Source organism: Panthera onca, chromosome B3 (genome assembly GCF_046562875.1).
Source record: "Panthera onca isolate mPanOnc1 chromosome B3, mPanOnc1 haplotype 2, whole genome shotgun sequence".
Taxonomy (NCBI): Eukaryota; Metazoa; Chordata; class Mammalia; order Carnivora; family Felidae; genus Panthera; species Panthera onca.
In genome coordinates, this window is record NC_138344.1 from 28,172,753 (window position 1) to 28,194,506 (window position 21,754).

At 41.1% G+C, this 21,754-nt stretch overlaps 1 protein-coding gene across 2 annotated transcripts in view; it reads right to left on the minus strand.

The window, feature by feature from the left end:
- CYFIP1 (cytoplasmic FMR1 interacting protein 1) overlaps nt 1-21,754 on the minus strand; it is an 86,190-nt gene that overhangs the window by 48,799 nt on the left and 15,637 nt on the right. The window contains exons 11-19 of one of the 2 annotated variants that reach the window (XM_060617925.2): nt 18,860-18,982; nt 17,669-17,794; nt 9,034-9,200; nt 7,673-7,820; nt 6,285-6,438; nt 4,677-4,833; nt 3,390-3,486; nt 991-1,067; nt 784-892 (exon numbers count right to left, since the gene is read on the minus strand). In XM_060617925.2, the coding sequence (XP_060473908.1) occupies nt 784-892; nt 991-1,067; nt 3,390-3,486; nt 4,677-4,833; nt 6,285-6,438; nt 7,673-7,820; nt 9,034-9,200; nt 17,669-17,794; nt 18,860-18,982 (1,158 nt within the window). Of the gene's footprint in view, nt 1-783; nt 893-990; nt 1,068-3,389; nt 3,487-4,676; nt 4,834-6,284; nt 6,439-6,710; nt 6,859-7,672; nt 7,821-9,033; nt 9,201-17,668; nt 17,795-18,859; nt 18,983-21,754 lie in introns of both variants that reach the window. The other variant, XM_060617928.2, reaches the window with a different exon arrangement.

Here is a 21,754-nt window from a genome sequence, read left to right on the forward strand (position 1 = left end):
TTCCTTCAGGTCAAAACCATAAAGGACTTTTGTAGCATCCTTTGCTGAATTTATACTTAACATCATGGAGAGAAACTCTGTTTCACCATACACCCTGAAAATCTGGGTCTGTCAGTTAGGACCCCTCACAATGGTGTTCAGGACCAACCCCCACTACAGAGCAGCCTGCGCATGCCTAACTTTCACAGTATTACAAGAATGAATAAGAGAAAATTATTCCCTCTCTACTTCAGAATCCTAAAAACATATGTGTTTCTCAATATCATTTCAATAACATAAACATATAGATACAATCCTGGTAGAAAATGTCTCAAAATGTGAATGGTAATTATCTGTAGAATTATATGCATTTTTCCCTACAGTTTTCTGTATTTTACTCATTTTTCTGACATACTGTTTTTAAGGAAACAAAAGTAAACACTGTATTTTTTATTCTTTGTTCTGGCCAAGAGAGAGCTCCTCTGTAACACTCAGCTGACAAGTGTTTCTCACCTTCATTCCTTCTAAGTTCTGAATTTTGGGCTCTTAGAGAGGACCCAAGCCCTCTGGGGCCATGCCTTTCCCCAGAGGTAGAACAGGACAGGGTGCAGAGTGCTACAAATCTTCCTCTGTATTTCAGGGTATCCAAAAGAAACTGTCTTTAAAATCTCAACACTTTACAAGGATCTCTCCACAGTAACACAACATACTGACATCTATTAATACCCAGTCAGCTCAAAGAAAACCACACTATTTCCAGTGCTGGCTCCATGCCTCACAATACCCAGGAGAGGTCTGGCTCACCTGCACATGCCTCTGCTTAAGCAGTGTCTCATAGCGGTTAGATGGCGGGAGATGGATCGTTGCCCCTTGATTCTTGCATTCTGATCGTAAACGTTTATCAAGAAGCAAACTAGTAGAGAGGAAGAGAAGACATTTCTCATATGCTGTGAATTTTAATGGAAATGTCAAGTAACCCAAGATTTCATGTCCAAATCATAAACCACATACCTTCCTGCCATAACCTTATAATATGCAAATATCTGGTCTGCCAGTTTATAAACAAATTGGTCAAAGCATAGATTCACCTGAAGAAAAAGAAAGCATATATTAGATTTTTATTCCCTAAAGATCAAATAACCCAACTTCAAAAAAAAAAAAAATCTTTTGATCCAGCAAATTCCACTTTTGGGTATTTATCCAAAAAAACTAAAGGGGTGCCTGGGTGGCTCAGTCGGTTAAGCGTCCGACTTCGGCTCAGGTCATGATCTCACGGTCCGTGAGTTCGAACCCCATGTCGGGCTCTGTGCTGACAGCTCAGAGCCTAGAGCCTGTTTCAGATTCTGTGTCTCCCTCTCTCTCTGACCCTCCCCCGTTCATGCTCTGTCTCTCTCTGTCTCAAAAATAAATAAACGTTTAAAAAAAAAAAAAAAAACAAACTAAAAACATGAACTTGAAAAGGTATCTGCACTCCCATGATCACTGAAGCATTATTTACAATAACCAAGACATGGAAGCAACCTAAGTGTCCATTGATGGATGAACATATAAAGAAATTTTGGTATATATATATGTGTGTGTGTGTATATATGTGTATATATATATATATATATATATATATATATATATATATATATATAATGGAATACTATTCAGCCATAAAAAAAAGAAATCCTACCATTTGCAACTATATGGATGGACCCTAAGGGCATTATGTTAACTGAAGTAAGTCAAACAAAGAAAGACAAATACAGTACAATCTCATGTGTGAAATCTTAAAAAAAAAAAAAAAAAAAAGAGGGGGGAGGGGTGCCTTGGTGGCTCAGTCGGTTGAGCGGACTCTTGATTTTAGCTCAGGTCATAATCTCATGGTTCATGGGATCAAGCCCCACACTGGGCTCTGCACTGACAGTACAAAGTCTGCTTGGGATTCTCTCTCTCTCCCTCTCTCTCTCTGCCCCTCCCCGCCTAGCACTCACACCCTCTTGCAAAAATAAATAAACTTAAAAAAAAAAAAGAATGCACAGAAAACAGACTGGTGGTTTCCAGAGGCAGGGGTAAGGGTAGGCAAAATGGGTGAAAGTGGTCAAAAGGTACAAACTTTCAGTTATAAAATGAATAAGTTCTGGGAATATAAAATTAAAAGAAAATCTTTTGTTAAGGCAAACAAAGGCAATTATTAGCAAAGAGAGACAAAAAACAACCTCAATTTTTTTTTTAAGATTATTTGTTTTGAGAGAGCAAGCATGAGCAAGTGGGGAAGGGGCAGACAGAGAGGGGAGGGAGAGAATCCCAAGCAGGCTCTGTGCTGAGGCAGGGCTCAATTCCACAAACCATGAATGAGATCATGACCTGAGCCGAAACCAAGGGTCTGACGCTCAATTGACTGAGCCACCCTGGCACCCCAAGAAATAAACTCATTGTCTAACACCAGCAGATTAAATATATTATGGTGTGGCCAGGAGTGACCACTACACAGCCACTGGAATTATGTCAGAACCTTTCTTACTGATGGAGAAAAACGCTTCATGTCTCTTAAAGGCAAAGGAGTATGAAAAAGTCTCTCTTTATTAAGTGTTCTCAGTGGTTTAATTGTATTTGGGTTCTGCTCTGCCACCAGGCTGTGTGTCCCAGGAACTACTGTGTGTGGTGGCATCCTCTGGAGCATGGCTGGCTGCTCAAGGCACTGAGGTTGGTGAAGACACACAGGATGGATAAACCCCTATGACTCCACCCCTAAAACTGTATTCTCCCTTGCAAATAGGGTTAGCCTCCCCACCCCACATGGTGCTCACAGGACACCATGTGCTCAAAGGGGAACCACTACAGGACCTGCAGGTGTCTGCCCTTAAGAAGCGTTTTTTAGTTTTTGCGAGGAGGCAGAGAAGGAAATCCAGATGCACAATGTAATTTGTTGAGCTTTAAACTGTCTTATACCTTAAACTAGAAAATTTTTAAATTTTCTCCTTAGATTTATCTCCTTAGCTACATGTAGAAAAATTTAATAATTCCACTTATAGGAATTTGTCCTCAAAAAATAATTGAACACAGTTAAAAAATTAGGTGCGAGGAAGTTCATCAAAGCATTACTTACAATATGCAAAACTAAGAAACTAAAATGAAAGAAATAAAATAGGGGTTGGTTCAGTGCATCTACTATGTAGATGCACCTGCTTTAAACTGTGTTTTTAACAGAAGACAGGTGAGGAAACAGGTGCTTATGACATGCTGTCAATCATCACATGTGTAGATGCAGAGAGAAAAGTACAGATAGGAGGGTTCACTACAAAATGTTTATTTCAAAGTTCATTCTATTGTTTAAACCTCCTGTACTATTAAAGAAAATCTGCTTCCTGTAACACTCAGAGAAAAAGGAAATTAAAGTTTGTTAAAGGTGCCTGGGCCCTCACCTCTGCTTCAATTTCGTCGTAGAGAAACTGCTTGTTGAACCTGGTGAGGGCATAGTGTGCGCTGTCATTGTACAGGTCCAGGGAGTAGAGGACGTACCTGCAGAGGGGGCGAGTGGTCAGCCCAGCCTTCCACAAAGGGCTTTTCGGCTCTCACATCCCGTACTCCAAGTGAAATTTAACATTCATTGTTGACCTCTCACATGAGGAAAAACAGTTCTTACTTCAAACACCAAACTAGGTTTTTGTCCAGGATCCTAATGGACTAATAAGCCAGACAATCCCACAGATGGGACACACTTATGGAGGTCATGCCCAGGGCCCGTTGGGTCCACAAGGGCCTCCTGTAGCTGCAGCTTCTCATTTATGTTTAAAGTTTCTCACCACAGAATACAGTATTTTTTATAACCACAAAAACAAGTTATTTTCTTATTTCTAAGAATGAACTGTCTGACTTAGCAAGAAAAACATAAAGGTCCTGGGTCCTACAGCTGACCATGACCATGACCAGCATAGCTTTTGAAAGCCCCTTTCCCTCTGCCCCATGTCTGGACAGAAGGCAGCAGCCAGAGGTCTCCAGTAATAAGGATCCTCTGAGTGTACAAGGCCACTCCCACCTCACAGCAAGGGAGGCTGTGTGAGCAGTGGGGTCAAGTTCAACTCCAAATATGCGACAAAGAGGCATGCCAAGGCCTCTGCATTAGATTTCCAGTGTTGTAGAACAGAGGATATGGCCACTCCAGAGAAAGTGGAAGGCCACCCTCCTGACCACCACATAAGAACTGATGTGCATAGGCAAAGACAAAGACATTTGCTCTGTGTGTTGAAGAACCTGCTGGGTCAGTTCCCAATCTTCCTAAGACATCTCCCTTTTCTATTAGTTTACCTTCATGGACCTCATATTTTCAAAATCTCTGATCCCCTCCGTTGGCCCTGAGTCCTGACCACAAAACAAAGCTGTTCAATTAACACTTTCTCTCCCAAATTCTTCTGGCTCAGAGGCTGTGCCACACGAAAGGCCAGGCCACATCTCCTTTTGCTGATCTTAGCTGAGTCCCCAGGGCCTTACTTGGACATGGTGGGACTTAATGACTTCTGCTATGTTCCAGTTGGAGTCTAAAGCCAAGAAACCCGTTACTTGTATTAATCTCTGAAGTCTTACCCCAAGTATGACAACTTCAAATAAAGTGCTGAAAACAGTCCAGCCCCTTCCTCCCTCTCCCAGCTCCCAAATGCCACCACGGACCCAGGTTACCACAAATAACTAAAACAGGCCCACAGGGCACTCACTCCATCATGGATGCCTCCTTGGTCTCTAGGATGTGGTCCGTCAGGATCCAGGGCATGGACATCTCAATGGGGAACTGGATCCTCCTGCCCATTGTCAGCTCCAGGAAGAACTCTCGGAACCACAACTGTGAAAGGTCACAGCACTGCTGCAGCGTTTCTTGAAGGATTCAAACGACATCACGTTAATCTTCTGCAAGCAGAAAAGACTCAGCAGGACAATCTCAGGTGGGAGGGGGGCATGTGTGAGATGCTGACTCTTTCAATCTCAGCCGTGAGCCATGCGGGAGCAGATATGAGCGGGGGGGGGTCACACGGCACCTCACACTAGGGATGAGACAACCACGAAGTGGCTGCAAGCAAAGCCACCCTAGACATTGCACATTCCTGCTCACAAAATGAGAAGATTCAGCATCTGGCCCCTGCTGGTCTGGTATACCACCACCTGCCAATGGGACCTTGTCAACCCTGTGAGCTTCTTTGAGGGACTGGGAAGGGGGAAAATGGCCTTTTTAAAAGGGGAAATAGGGACACCTGGGTGGCTCAGTTGGTTAAGTATCTGACTTTGTCTCAGGTCATCTCACGGTTTGTGAGTTTGAGGCCCACGTTGGGCTCTGTGTTGACAGCTCAGAGCCTGGAGCCTGCTTCGGATTCTGTGTCTCCATCTCTCTCTGCCCCTCCCCCACTCACACTGTCTCTCTCACTCTCTCAAAAATAAGTAAACCTTAAGTAAGTAAATAAACAAATAATAAAAGGATAAATAAAAACCGTGTTACTTTATTTTAGGATAAAGATGCAGCATTACATGCATATTCAATACAAATCTATCTAATGCAAAACAGAAATTTTTTTTAAAAACAATGTTTCCAGGTGCCTGGATGGCTTAGTTAGGCATCCGACTTCTTGGTTTTGGCTCAGGTCATGATCTCACGGTTCATGAGTTTGGGCCCCGCATCTGCACTGTCAGTGCAGAGCATGCTTGGGATTCCTTCTTTCTCCCTCTCTCTCTGCCCCTCCCCACTCCTCTCTCTCTCTCTCTCTCTCAAAATAAATAAACTTTAAAAAAGTTTCCATCATTTGACAAGTGAAAAACAAAAGCCTTACTATTTACTCCAAACCCACTATACTCCCAGCCAAGATAGAGGCTTCCTGCTCTGAGGAAGCTGCTGCAGCACTGGAGTAAACACAGACTCCAAATTGACAAAGGGTAGCCACCCAATGCCCTGGTCAAGGTGATTTGCCACCTTCCACACATCAGTGCTCATGGAGGTTGTTTCTCATATTCATCACTATCTTGTTCTCGAGCCAGGTGACAGATGACATTTGTCTGTGTTTCTAACCTTGTATGGGTTACAAAGGCTTTGCATTCAGGTCACAGAGCCAGCTGCAGGCCCACGGCCCTCATCTTTCTAAGGGCAACGCCACATGGAAGGAGCCCTGCCAGCCGTGCATTTAAAGCGACAGGCAAGGAAATACCACGAAGGTTACAACATGGATCATCGTCTGGGTGTGTGAGGGGACCACAGCAGGGATGGTCAGCAGAAGCATTCTAGACAGTGTTAGCAGTGTTAGAACATGCTGGGCCAGACGCTGGTCAGCAGTAGCTCTTACCACTGAAATTAATCAAGTGAGTGTAGAAGAATGACTCTCGATGAAATTTTTCTATGTCCAATATGGTGGGCCCCTCAAGGCTACTTCTCAAGGTTTTCTTGGAACCACTTTTGTCTGCAATGAGGGACTCTAGCATGGTTCTCACCATGTAAAGCTGCATTATCCAAGGAAACATTTGTGGGGGAGAAAATACACATGGCACATTAGTTATACCAAACTCAGATAAACCACAAGAGAAAGACTACTGTGCTATGCCCTGACCAGAGCCAGGCTGCAGCAGTAAGCCTACCACTATGCCAGCTCCTCAAAGTGGGTCTGGGCGCCCATCTAAGTAGCCAAGTTGGTGCTGCCTGTGAGAAAGAACTTGTAACGGAGCAATTCACCTCCGTGCCATAATGTCAACAAGAAAAACAAATGATGTCTTACCACCAAAGGTTAAAAGAGGCGGATAGGTGTAGGACTGCCTCAGAAACGCGTTTACCACATGCAAGAGTCTTTCCATGCCCAAAGACTTGAGCTGCCTCAGCAGCTCGGCAGAGCTCAAGGACTCCGCCATGGTGCGCACCAGGTAGAGCTAGACATGGATAGATGGGGGGAGAGGTGGGAGAGAGCCGTTAGTCACAGGACACACACATCATGGGGTGGGGAGACACACATGGGAACGGAGGGTGGGAAGGGTGCATGCACACTGGACAGAATCAGGACAAGCGTCTTCCTTGGGTGGGCCAAATGCTTTCCTCCCAGATATTTGAGAGGTTTCATTTACAGCCAACAATGTGTTTTGCTGGTAGTTCTCTGAAAGATTGGCAAGAAGGGATTATAAAAACCCTCAACAGAAGAATGATGAGTTAAGAAGTACTACATCCCAAAATGGGAAGAGAAAAGCAGAAGGACATACTAAATCAGATATGAGAGTCAGAATAAGGCTGCTTTTGGGGAGCAGGGGGCTGAGCATGGCAGGAGAGAGAAGAGCAGTGGTGGCTTAAGACCAGGGATACAAAAAAGGTATATTCTTAAATTTCTAAAAGTTTTATCTTCAGAAACAATCATTTTTACGCCCAATGTAAAAATTATAACCATACATTTAAACACCTATCAGGAAACACAGCATAAATACGGACACGTAGACTTTCACCCACATTTTTGTGATAGGAGTTGATGCAGTCAAATTAAGTTCTGCATGCAAATGATCAAATCTGAGAATCACAAGAATGCTCCAGATTCACTTGGGCAGGGAACCAAGGAGCAGAAAAGGCACAGGCAATACTTGATCATCTTGAGCAGAAGTGGTGATGTCATTTTACTCCTGGTCTTGCTTACCAACCCTCAGCTTTGGGTTAGCCCACTCAGGGGAACAGATAGAGCAGGGGAGCAGGGAGGATGAAAACCTGTGTGCTGGAGGGTCCCACGGCACGCCGGGGTACTTTGATGTCGAAGCCACTCTTGGGGTCCTTCTCACCCCGCAGGGCTGGGTCATTGAAGGGCTCGTGCCCCGTCTCCCAGTCACACACGGTCTTCCTGATGGCCTGCAGAACACTAAACAGCCCCATCAAGTCATCAGTGAGGCATGGAGCACTTATAGCTTCAGGACTTTTACAATCACTGCATCTCCTCACCTAACACATAGCTGGAAAACCAATTTTCACACCTAATTTCCTTTGGGGACAGTGTGAGATATGATAATGGACCAGTTCAAAGTGAAATTATCTTTGGATAGACTGTTTTCTCTGAGACATTAGTAGCCCCAGAAGATCTGACTTAGCTGCAGTTTGCATCAATTAGCCTGGAAGTGGTGTTTTATTTCCTGAACACTGTCATGCAAAGGGCAACAAGAGGACAGACCACAAACATCCACCTAGGGAGCTGAAACTCGACCTCCCTTGGCTGATTCCCTGATTTCTAAAGGAACATGTCACCAACACAACTGTGGGGACTGGGTCTATGTCTCAGACACATTTGAAACATGCTCCCATCCCACCATGTGGAGACCCCCCCATAGGCACCACACTTGGCAGATGTACCTATCCTATCTCGTGGTGAAAATTCTAGTTAAAACCCAAGTTACTCTTAGACTATACATTTCCCATGTGGTTAGCTTCCTACTACAGCAAGCATGAGCAAAATGGGAAGACTCACAGTATAAAATTTTATTAATGCTAAAAATCATACCAAGCCAGGTGATAAACACATCAATTATAAAGCAAGAAAATGAAATCAATACACTTGTGAGCCCTTGTAAGCTTCATTTTACATAAATGTCTCTGAAAGACAACTTTAAAAGGCTAAATATTAAGAGAAAACTAGCTCAGGATCGCTACAAGATGTCTGCAATATCTATGTATTTTTTGGCCAATTTGTAGGACAGGCCAAAAAGAACAGAAGCAAAAATACTTAAAGACAACACATTTTGAGATGGAAAATGTGATGCTGGGCTTCCTGTCCCCACAAGCCTGGTGATTAGAATAATCAAACAGATTTTGAGACACTCTCCTGCCCCAAGATAAATACACCCTTGTCCCTGTGGCTCCACTGCTTAGACATTCTGTAGTTGATTTACTATACATTGTTCAGGTGAATAATTGTACCCACTGCATTACATTTAGAGGACATATACCAGAAGGGATTTTGGAGGTTGAATATAAATGCATTGAGCATAGTTATGAAAATGTAACTATATGGTTGTTTAAACTAAACTAATTCAACAGTTTTGGACTCCAAGCTCACAGGGAGGTATTACACTGAGGCTGACCTCTGGATGACATTCTTCTTCTTCTTGATGGCCTGCCTGAGTGGTTCCCGGAGGGTAACCTGGGAGAAGTCCTGCAGCGCAGCATAGACGGTGTGCCGGATGGCATGGTTGAACACACTCTCCATCCTGCCCATTAGCACCTGCAGGCCTTTGATCATGGCGATCACCTGCAGGGGGACACATGACTTTCAGTATGGTGGAGGAGAACAGGCGATGGCTCCTTCTCAGGTGATGCCAAGTTGCACCTAGAAGCTGCCTCCCTCTCATGCATAGTACCTTTCCCTGGCCTCCTATGTTTCTGCTCTGAAGCTGCTGCCCTGTAACTCTTCTCAGGAGCTCTGGCTCAGTAGCTGTCCCTATGCCAGGGTCTGACTCCATTAGACCACGAGTGCCTTGAGGGCAGGGATGGATCTGCTTCGCTTGACATGGAGCTAACAGAGAATTTGGTGACTGACTCAAAGCACTCCCAAATGCATAAAGGCACATGCCCTGTGAAGGACTTTAAAGGAAAAAGAACAAAAAAATTCCAGAAAGCAAATATGTTATTAGTTGGAAAAGAAAGAAGAAGTTATAAGAGTTTATAGCCCAAATTCCACTTGCTAAACAGTAACAGCATGCTAAATTAATATGCATAAAAAGGCCTGGAAGAAACTACACTAAAATGCTTAAAGTTCATCTCTGTGGCAGCATCATATACTGCGCTTACTACATACTCTAGTGTTCTATTTGTTTGCTTTAGGGATCTATTTGATGGTTCTGTGTTGCTTTTCTAATGGGGGGGGGGGATTTCTGCCAAAAAAAAGGCAAATGTCCCAATTCAGATTAAAACTGATTTCAAGGGGTGCCTGGGTGGCTCAGTTGGTTGAGCATCAGACTGGCTCAGGTTATCATCTCCTGCATAGGGCTCTGTGCTGATGGCTCAGAGCCCAGAGACTGCTTCGGATTCTGTGCGTCTTTCTCTCTCTGCCCCTCCCCTGCTCGCACTCTATCTCTCTCTGTCTCTCAAAAAATAAATAAAATATTTAAAAAAAATTTTTTAACTGAAATAAAATTCAAACCACTTTGAATGAAAATGAAAACACTACATATTAAAAATTTATGGTATGTGGGTCGGACAAAGGGCTAGTATCCAAAATCTATAAAGAGCTCATCAAACTCCACACCCGAAAAACAAATAACCCAGTGAAGAAATGGGCAGAAAACATGAATAGACACTTCTCTAAAGAAGACATCCGGATGGCCAACAGGCACATGAAAAGATGTTCAACGTCGCTCCTTATCAGGGAAATACAAATCAAAACCACACTCAGATACCACCTCACGCCAGTCAGAGTGGCCAAAATGAAGAAATCAGGAGACTATAGATGCTGGAGAGGATGTGGAGAAACAGGAACCCTCTTGCACTGTTGGTGGGAATGCAAATTGGTGCAGCCGCTCTGGAAAGCAGTGTGGAGGTTCCTCAGAAAATTAAAAATAGACCTACCCTATGACCCAGCAATAGCACTGCTAGGAATTTATCCAAGGGATACAGGAGTACTGATGCATAGGGGCACCTGTACCCCAATGTTTATAGCGGCACTCTCAACAATAGCCAAATTATGGAAAGAGCCTAAATGTCCATCAACTGATGAATGGATAAAGAAATTGTGGTTTATATACACAATGGAATACTACGTGGCAATGAGAAAAAATGAAATATGGCCTTTTGTAGCAACATGGATGGAACTGGAGAGTGTGATGCTAAGTGAAATAAGCCATACAGAGAAAGACAGATACCATATGGTTTCACTCTTATGTGGATCCTGAGAAACATAACAGAAACCCATGGGGGAGGGGAAGGAAAAAAAAAAAAAAAAAAAGAGGTTAGAGTGGGAGAGAGCCAAAGCATTAGAGACTGTTAAAAACTGAGAACAAACTGAGGGTTGATGGGGGGTGGGAGGGAGGGCAGGGTGGGTGATGGGTATTGAGGAGGGCACCTTTTGGGATGAGCACTGGGTGTTGTATGGAAACCAATTTGACAGTAAATTTCATATATTAAAAAAAAAAAAAAAAAAAAAAAAAAAAATTTATGGTATGTGGGAAAAGTATGCTAAAAAGTAAAATTTTGAGCTTTAGAGGCATACATTAGAAAACAAAAATGTGTGAAAATAATAATAATCTAATATTCATCATAAATCTACAAAAAGAATAGCAAAATAACCCCCCCCTCCCAGAACTAGAGGTAAATAAAAGTAAAAATTAACAAAACAGAAAACAAGCATATCACAGAAGGTGATCAATGAAGATAAAGCTGTTTAAAAAAATAAGTAAACAAATAATAGAATTGACAAATGTCCAGCCAAGACTAATCAAGAAAAATAGACAAGCCACAATTACCAGCATTAAGAAAGAAAAGGGGATGATTACTGATGGGGGAAACAAAGGCAAGAAGGAAATGGCAAATAAAATTAAAATTCCTTATAACCTGCAGCCATTGACAAATATAGAGTAAAATGTTTCTCTAGGAACTCCCTACAGTCTTAATGTTCATGCTTTGCTAAAGGGAATAAACAACCTTAGCTTGACAAGAGCTAGGCCTCCGGGATCTTATGAGTCTTCTTTAGCACAAGAAAATCCTACTGGAAACTTCCTCTAGACTTTACATCCCCCCAACTCCCAAGTATATAACTATTCTATCCTCAGGGTCTGGGACAGCTCTTCCTGCCCCTGGGTCCTGTCCTGTGCTTTAATAAAATTACCCTTTTTGCATCAAGGATGATGCAAGAATTCTTTCTTGGCCATTAGCTCCGAACCCTACCATCACCCCAAAACACCTTATCAACTGTCACACAGTTTATAGCTATTAACAGATTATGTGACTATATCAACATAAGATAAACATACACGTCAATGGAATAGAAATAGAAGTTCAGAAATTTACACATTTCTATCAATTTACAGTCAACTGATTTTCAATAAGAGTGTGGAAACAATTCAACAGGGAAATATTACCTTTTCAACAGTAGTGGGATAATTAGATATCCACATGCAAAACACTCCTATGCAGGAAAGGATAAACTCTGAGGACTGAGATAATCAAACCCTGCATATTCCCAAGAAAGCCCTGTTTTTAGGACTGGCCCTTCCTTGGCCAACTCCTAGGAACTGAGCTCTGAGCCTCCGAATATTCTGAAAAGAGTGTTTGTGGCTACCTAAGGCTCTGGGCCACTGCAGTACCAGTGTGACTAGATAGTTTATACCAACAATGTAATTTATGGTAAACACCTATTTTTGCACTGGCGTCTGGAGTCTGAGCAGCTGAGGTCAATCATGCAGGCATGCTGCATGCCTACACTACTGACCTACATTATTGACATTATTAACCCCCTTTATTGAGGTTTTTTATTAAACCTGGACACTAAGATCTTGCGTAAGGTTCCCTAACTGGCAACATTTTTCTCATGCTGCCATTCATCTTTGCCGGGAAAATAAAGTACATCCTGCACAACTGCACTAGTAGGGGATACCTAGAAGTTTGCATCTGGTTTCTCCTAGACTATGCCCAGGTGCCTTTTGCTGATTTAAATCTGTGTCGTTTTGATGAAGGATCATAAGGCAAGCTGAAGGCAAAGTACAGGCTAACAGCAGCCCCTGGACCCACCCAGGTGGAATATGTGTAATATTCCTCAGACACTCCTGGCTACCCAAGAACAAAGGAAAGGGGTTTAAGTGCTTGCCATGGTGATACGGGAAACAAAGGCAAATAAAAAATTAAATTCCCTTACTGCCTATAGCCCATTGACAAGTCCTTGAAACTGGCAGAGTGACCTCCTTCTAGGAGCTCAGCTGCCTCAATGATGACACTTTGCTAGGGGCAAAAGAGAATCTTGGCTTAACATTATCCTGACCACCACAAGCCCCCCCCCCCCCCCAAACCTTTAAGTCTACTCTAACATATAAAAATTCCTTTGGAAACTTCCTATATCTCAACTTCCCCAAGATAAACACTGGTAATCAGACTCCAAGCCATGACCCCTGATATATATCGGAAGGGTCTCATGACTGAGGTTTTACTAAACAGTAATAAATGGTGTTTTCCTAACAGCAGCTAGCCCCTCAAGGTCCTGGAAACCTTGCTTCTAAAATTCCTTAGAGACTTACACTGTCCCTGCCCCCTTGCCAACCTGAGGGTATATAATCAGTTACCTGTCACAATCCCAGTTCACCTCTTTCTGCCCAGGGGTCCTGTCCCCGTGCTTTAATAAAATCACCTTTTTGCACCAAAGACATCTTGAAGAATGCATTCTTGGCCATCAGCTCCGAACCCCCATCATCACCCCAAAACTTCATCACTTTCACTGTAATAAATTATAACTTTGAGTAGAACAGCTACTCAGTCCTGTGAGTCCTAGCAAATCAAGCCCAAGGGCAATTTTGGGAACCTCTAACACAGCCCCTACCTCACCATATTAAAAAACTAACTCAAAATGCATCACACATTTAAATGTAAGAAGCAAGACTATAAAATTCTTATAAGAAAAGATAGGAGTAAATCTTCATGACTTGGGTTGGGAAATGGTTTCATAAATATAAAACCAAAAGCATAAGCAGCAAAAGAAAAAATAAGTAAACTGAACCTAATTGAAATGAAAGACTTTATGCTTCCCAAGACCCCATTAAGAAAGTCAAAAGACAACCAAAGAATGGAAGAAAATGAAAATCATGTCTGATAAGGAACTCTTTAAAATATATAAAAAACGCAATAAGAAGATAAAAATTTAATTAAAAAATGGGCAAAGGATCTGAATAGACATTTCTCCAAAGAAGATTTATAAATTGCCAACAAGCACATGAAAATATGCTCAGCATCATTAGTTGTTAGGAAAATGCAAATCAAAATCATAATGATAATGAGATATACTTCTCATCCAGTAGGGTGGCCAGAACCAAAAAGACAGACAATTAACAAGTGTTAATAAGGATTCTAAGAAAGTAGAACCCTCATACACTATTTAGAGGAGTATACAATAGTGGTGCCACTTGGGAAAACCATCTGGTAGTTTCTCAAAATGTTAAACACAGAGTTACCATATGACCCATCAATTCTACTCCTAGGTGTATCAAAAGGAATGAAAACATGAGTCCATACAAAAGCTAGTCCACAAAAGCTAATAGCATTAATCGCAATAGCGAAAAAGTAGAAACAACCAAAATATCCATCAGCTAATAAATAAATAAAATGTGATACATCCATACAATGGGATATTATTCAACAATGAAAAGAATGAAATACTGATACATGTGTGAACCTTAAACACATTATGTTAAGTGACAGAAGTCAATCATAGTCAGCCACATATTGTACGATTTCATTTATATGAACTGTTCAGAATGAGCAAATCTACAGAGTCACAAAGCAGACTGGCTGCCTAGGGCAAAAGGGAGGGGAGAATTGGGTGACTGCTAATGGGTACAAAGTTTCTTTCTGACATAACAGAAATGTTCTAAATTTGATTGTGATTGCACAACTCTGTGAATATCTAAAAAAAAGCATTGAATGTTTATACTTCAAAACAGGTGAATTGCATATGATGTAGGAAAAAAATTTGTTAACAAAATAAGAGGAGAATTTATTATGAAAAACTTTACGACACATAGAAAATTTTAGGGGCGACTAGGTAGCTCAGTCAGTTGAGTGCCAACTTCGGCTCAGGTCATGATCTCACAGTTCAGGAGTTCGAGCCCCATGTCGGGCTCCATGTTGACAGCTCAGAGCCTGGAGCCTGCTTCGGTTTCTGTGACTCCCCCTCTCTCTGCCCTCCCCTGCTAGTATCCTGTCCCCCCACCCCCTCTCAAAATGAATAAATGTTAAAAATAACTTTAAAAAATCTTTACAAAAAAAATTAGAAAAATTTAAAAGATTCTTTGAACTCCCTGAAAATACAACTTACCATCCCTGAAAATACAACTTTCCAAAACTGATATAAAAAGAAATAGAAAATGTACATGGTAAAGAAACTGATCACCAAAAACCATCACATAAATGCTAGCAAACATTTAAGGAAGAATATGAACCTTACACAAACCACTACAGACAATACAGAAAGAAGGGGGCCCTCAATGAATTGTTTTATGAAGCCAGCATCCAGAAAACTAGAATGGATGGTTATAAAGAAGTAATGTTACCCATTCCACAGGTGTGGGCTGAGCACAGACTTCCTTCCCTAAAGTACACTATAAAAAGGGGAGAACAGGGATAAGGGGAAGGTGTAGGTAACTTCATAACAGAGAAACCTGATAATACTTCCTTGGCCAGGTGATCAAGGTCAACACCAACAGTGATGAGTTTGTTGACCACATGTACCTTTGATGTGATATGATTGAAATGGTGCTTTACCTCTGTGATCCTCTTTCCCCAAACCCATAACCCCAGGTTAATCAGATAATACCAATGGAGAAACATTCTACAAAATACCTGACCGGTCATTCAAAACAAAGGCAGTCTGAAAAACAACCCAGAGGAGCCTAAGGAGATATGACAACTGAATGTAATGTGGGATCTTAGACCAGAATTAAGACATTATGGAAAGACTAAGGAAATCTGAATAAAATATGGACTTTAGTTAATAATAATGTATCAATATGGGTTTATTAATTATAACAATACTAATATAAAATGTGAAAAATGGGTGTGGGGTATACAGGAACTTACTGTATAATCTTTGCAATTTTTCTGTAACTCTAAAAATATTTTAAAATAAAAGGTTTATTTTAAAAGGGATAGTAAAAGACAGTTTCACTCATCAAGTTTGATATAAAAATCCTAAGCCAAATATTAGCAAACTGTATCTAACAATATATAAAGAGGATAATCTATTATGACTGAGTTGAGTTTATACCAGGAATGCAAGGCTACCTTAAACCTGGTCAAAACAAAACAAAAAAACAAAAAGACAAACCAACCAGTGAGGGGGGGGACCCTCACAATCAATATAAATTAACAACATTAACACATTAATGGAATGAAAGAGAAAAGTCACAGGAGTACCTCAGTGGATGCCAAGTGTTTAATAGAAGTAATATTAACTCATAATAAAATCTCTTAGCAAATAAGGAATTGAGCACAAGTTCCTTAAACTGATGATTGTTGGCATTAAGAAACCTATAGCAAACACATTATACAGTGAAATGTTGAAAGCTTTCCCTTTGAGATGAGGAATGAGACAAAGCCTAGTGCCTCCTATTTAACAAGTAGGGATCCTACCCAGTGTGATTTAAAAAACAAATAAAAATGGAAAATTGGGATAAATAAAACTGCCATCATTTTCAGATGATTATATAGGTAGAAAATCTAATGGATAACTTATTACAATTAATAAATGAGTTTAGACAAGTTAGTAGATATAAAGAAAAATACAAAAAATAATTTACATGTTAAATAGCAGTGACAAACATTTAGAAAAAATTTAAAATAAACCATCTCGTATCAAACACCTAGAAATAAAGCTAACAAAAGATGTGGAAGAGTTTTACAGATTATAAAAGAGAATCTAAATAAATGGAGGGATATATCATGTTCATAAAAGACTCAATATTCTAAATTTATCAATTCTCCCTAAAATGATCTATAGGTTTATTCATATATCCACAAAAAATTCCAACAGGTTTCACTGTGAGATATGAAAAAATGATTCTAAAATTTGTATGAAAATACAAAGGGCAAGAATAACCAAGGAACTCTTGAAGACAGAAAAGCTTGCTTTACCTGACACAGAATCAACTTACAGTAATTAAGAAGGAGGTGGTGTTAGAACAAGGATAGACCAATTAAAACAATGGATTAGAAAAGTGACCAGAATCACACCCATATATGAATGGTCGCTTGACTGACAACAAAGGTGGCAAGATGGAGCAATGGGGGCAGAAGTGTTTTAAGAACTAACCTGGGGTGCGGGGGGAGGAGAGGGATGCCTGGCTGGCTCAGTTAGAAGAGGATGTATGTGACTCTTGATCTCGGGGTTGTGAGTTTGAGCCCCACGTTGCGTGTAGAGATTACTTAAATAAACTTAAAAATAAACTAACTTGGGGTGAACTTCAGATCTAAATGTGAAAGTCAGAATAATAAAACATCCAGAAGGCAGTACAGGAGAATATCTTATGACCTTAGGGTATGCAAAGTTTTCTTAAACAAGACAAAAAACAGTCCAATTACAAAAGAAAAGAAACTCGATGGCACTGAAATTAAGAACTTCTGTTCATCAAAAGGCTCATGAAGACACTACAGAGCTGAGGGAACACAGCCAACATATGTGAGAGCAAAGAACTTGGTGACAACAGCTGGAAACACAGGGGGTCCTCTCAGACCACCAGGGTCCACATTTTGTTCTTCTTCTGCCCCCTCCCCCAAGATGTGTCCTACTCCCAGACACTTGTGAACAAACCCCTGATCTTCACGGGGAGCTATCAATACAGAGACCAGAAACCCACATCCTATTTTATTGTTCTGCTGACAACTACAACAGATACAAAGGGTTGTCCTATACAGAAGCAACAACATGAAACTATTCATTGAATTTTACTCAAGATTTTGCCTCTGCTTTGAATGGGAAGATAGTCTGAGGCCAGAGTCAAAGGAGGAAAAGAAAGCAAACCTCACCTCCACCAGGGCGAACTTCTCCTCACTAGTGTAGTTGTAGCGGGTGGCGCGCTCATACTCCTCAGCATTGTCTGGGCAGTCCTTGTTGGAGTACTTGTCCGTTGGGTGCACAAGTTTCCATGAATACTGGTGTGGTCAGAAAAGGGGGAGACATCCACACTGAACGTAAAATGCTTACCTTCTGGTCTGACTGACATGGCCATCACCAAAGTAACCAAAGGTTAGTCTTTTAATATTAGCTGCATCTGAAAATCACACACATGCATGCATGCTCACACATACACTATGCACACATACACATACACACACACGCACGCACACACACACACACACAAACCAGAGTTCATCTCCATAACATTCTAGCCATGTGACTTCAGGTTTAAGAAATATATCAGGTAAAATGTCCAGGATATTTTGTGTTGAATATCTAAAACTAGCCATTTCATCACCACTTCTTTTTAAAATCAGCTCTTCAAATGATCATGTGCTCATCTGATTTAATAATTTTCATCTAATCAAAGTAAACAAGAGGAGGGAAAATCTTCCAAAACTTACAGGTATCCAAATCTTCATATCACATCAGAAACTATTTTAGTAATGCTAAACAAAAGAAACCAATGGCTGGAACTCCACAGAGAAAGCGTTTTAAAAAAATGAGAATTAGGGGCACCTGGGTGGCTCAGACAATTAAGCATCTGACTCTTGATTGCTCAGGTCATGATCTCACAGTTCGTGAGATTGAGCCCTGCATTGGGCTCCATGCTGGGCATGGAACCTGCTTGGGATCCTCTTTCTCTCTCTTTCTCTCTCTCTCACTCTCTCCCCCTCTCTCTGCCCTTCCCTTCCCTCTCTAAGTAAATAAATAAATAAATAATAAATTGCATGAGAATTAAAAATCATAATGGTACAAATTCTATCTAAATGTTTTAAAAGATAAGACTTTTTTTATAAACAGACAAAACATATTCTGAGCCATCTTAGAAACATTTAGACTGATATACATTTTTATTTCTAGGGTTAGAAATAAAAAGCCAATTCATTCTCGAACCAAAGACTAAAGTTAATGCAGAAAAAATATCATTTAGTTAATTTCTTGATGGCCTTGGGAAGAAAAGCACTTGTAACCAACCAGGGGTATATGTTCTTTCAGATCTCTGCATTTCCAAATAGAAGCAAGCATAGAGTGCCTACCACTTCCATCACGTGAGCACTCCACTGAGACAGCAGCTGCAGGCCCTGAAGCGCCAGGTCAAAGAGTTTCCGGTACTCGGTATCTGTCTTCTGAGTCTCCTGGCGGCCCGACCCTGTGACAACCTAGAGCAACACAGGAACATCAAGAAGTTGCCCTACATCTAGAAAAGTCACTTATGCATTTACCCCATGACCTATCAGACCCACTGGGAATCTACATTAAAGGTGCATTTGCAAAACTACAAAATGATGTAGGCATATGAGCCTTTACCATGACAAAAGGCTGGCAACAGTAGAGCCCTGATAATGGACATTCTGCAGCTCTCAAAGAAGAGAATGTCTCTGCAGACTGTGCTGGAGGGATCTCTAGGACATGGTGTTAAGAGAACCATGTGCATAGTTATGCTTCTACTTAGCTAATAAAGGAAAACATGCACATCCTGTGTATTTGCTTATATAAAAAATGAAAACCTAAATTTATTTTTTCTACTTTTTTAAAAGAGTTAAAAAAATTTTTTTCTAATGTTTTACTTTTGAAAGAGAGAGAGAGAGAGACAGAGTGTGAGCAGGGGAGGGGCAGACAGAGAGGGAGGCATAGAATCTGAAGCAGGCTCCAGGCTGTCAGCACAGAGCCTGGAACTGGGCTCAAGCCCACGGACTGTGAGATCATGACCTGAGCCGAAGTCTAATGCTTAACTGACTGAGCCACCCAGGTGCCTCTGAAAACTCGTATTTAAGAGTGGCTACCTAGGGGCGCCTGGGTGGTTCAGTCGGTTAAGCATCGGACTTCAGCTCAGGTCCTGATCTCTCAGTTTGTAAATTCGAACCCCGCATCGGGCTCTGTGCTGACAGCTCAAAGCCTGGAGCCTGCTTCTGACTCTGTGTCTCATTCTCTCTCTGCCCCTCCCCCACTTGTGCTCTGTCTCTGTCTCTCAAAAATAAATAAATGTAGAAAAAAAAAATTTAAGAATGGCAACCTAAAAGACAGGAAAGTGCAGGGTGGAGAGAAATATACCTCCTTTTGTACCTCTGACTTTGGAACCACATAAATATTTTATATAATTATGATATAAAATTAAATTAGGGGACAAAAGCAATCCTTAAAACTCAAAAGCAAAATGAAACAATGAATTAAAGTGTGTACTTGAATTGGGTGCATGACTGCACAGAGGAACTAGGTAGTGCAGGTATCTGACAATGAGCTTTTTTATTATAGTGTAAGTGCCTGGCATTAAGCTTTTGATTGCTGAGGCATCTATTTCAAAAACATCCATCTAGAATAAACACAGTACCAGCTACATAAGTAGATAAAGAGCCAGGTAGTCCAATCTATGAAGTTCCCCTTCTAGAAAGCTCTGGTGACCTACATAACTCATCACTCGAGTGACCCACTTTACTGCCCTCATTCCTGCTCTTATGTTTGAAATTTGCCTATAAAGAGTAAACCAATGAAATCCTAGATACCCTACACCCTGGTCTTTTAATAAAGACAGAGCTCGAGGTCCACACTCCGTTGTCACTTCACTTTGTGGCCCCAGGCATGCCATGTGCCTTCCAGAACTCTGAGTACATATGCCTTTTTCCCCCAAAGTTCCCTGATGGTTGTTGCTGAGGTACACCTTGCAGTTGTAGTAAGAACCACAGGGCCTGTGCAGCCACAGTATTGGCTCTGCTCGGGGACATGTCTATGGAGACTGCCAAAGATAGGTGAGTCCCTCAGGTATCACTATCAGGAGGCTGAGACCAACAAAAACCACTTCAAGTGACTTTGAAAAACAATGAGAAAGAAAGAAAAAGAAAGAAAGAAAGAAAGAAAGAAAGAAAGAAAGAAAGAAAGAAAGAAAGAAAATGATTTGTTCTCTAATCCTAGAGGGAGAAAATCTAAGGACAAAATTAACTACAAAAGAAATCTTAAAATACTTTTTAGTAATTATATTGTCATTATAATATATTATAACATCGCATATGACCATATACAATTATATTGTTTCTAGTAACTATATTGTTATTAGCAGTGCTGGTATTGCTATTTTAAGACTGGTAAGTGTATACTAAGATAAGACATCAAGTCAAAAAATGCTGTAGTCAAATTAAGAACCAGGATTTTCAGCATGAAAGGGAAAAAAAAAGAATCTGAAGTAGATTTACTTCAAAAGAGTATTCAAAAAAGTTTATTACTTTAGATGATGCTAGAGAATCAGTTATTTGAAAATGTGATATGCATAGTAAAGGCATCCAGCTCTGACCTGTCTCTCCTGAAGGAATCATACATGCAGAGCAAGGCTCAACTGTTAGAGGAGTTGAGAAGGAGTGAATAGAGTACCATCAGGTTGCAGCCCTAATGAATTCATACATTTGGCACTGAACAGTGGTTGTCTACAACCCAGGTGAGACAGCCAGCACTCTAGCAGACTGCAGCACAGCAAATTATGGGCCAGGTGGCCAGATGAAAGAGGAGTCTAATCAGGCCCCTGAATCTAAGAACCAACGCAGTGGAAGCACAGGGGACATGATGATGAAGGAGCAAAAGGCAAGCTGAAGGCAAAGCACAAGCTCACACCCCAGTGGGATATGTGTGACATTCTTCAGGCACTCCTAGCTACCCAAGAACAAAGGAAGGGAAAAACAAAGGGTTAACTGATAGAGATCACAGTCATGTAGGACGAGTCTCCGTGAGTTTGCAACTGTCTCAATGATTTATAAGAAAAAAGGTAATCTCCAGAAACCTACAGACTGTTTCCTGGAGCCTTAACATTACCCTGTCCTCCAAAGGATAGAAAATCTTATGTAGGAGGATCAGCGTAGCTCAGTCAGTTAAATGTCCAACTCCTGATTTCATTTCTGATCATGATTTCGTGGTTCATGAGATCAAGACCTGCACCAGGCTCTACTCTG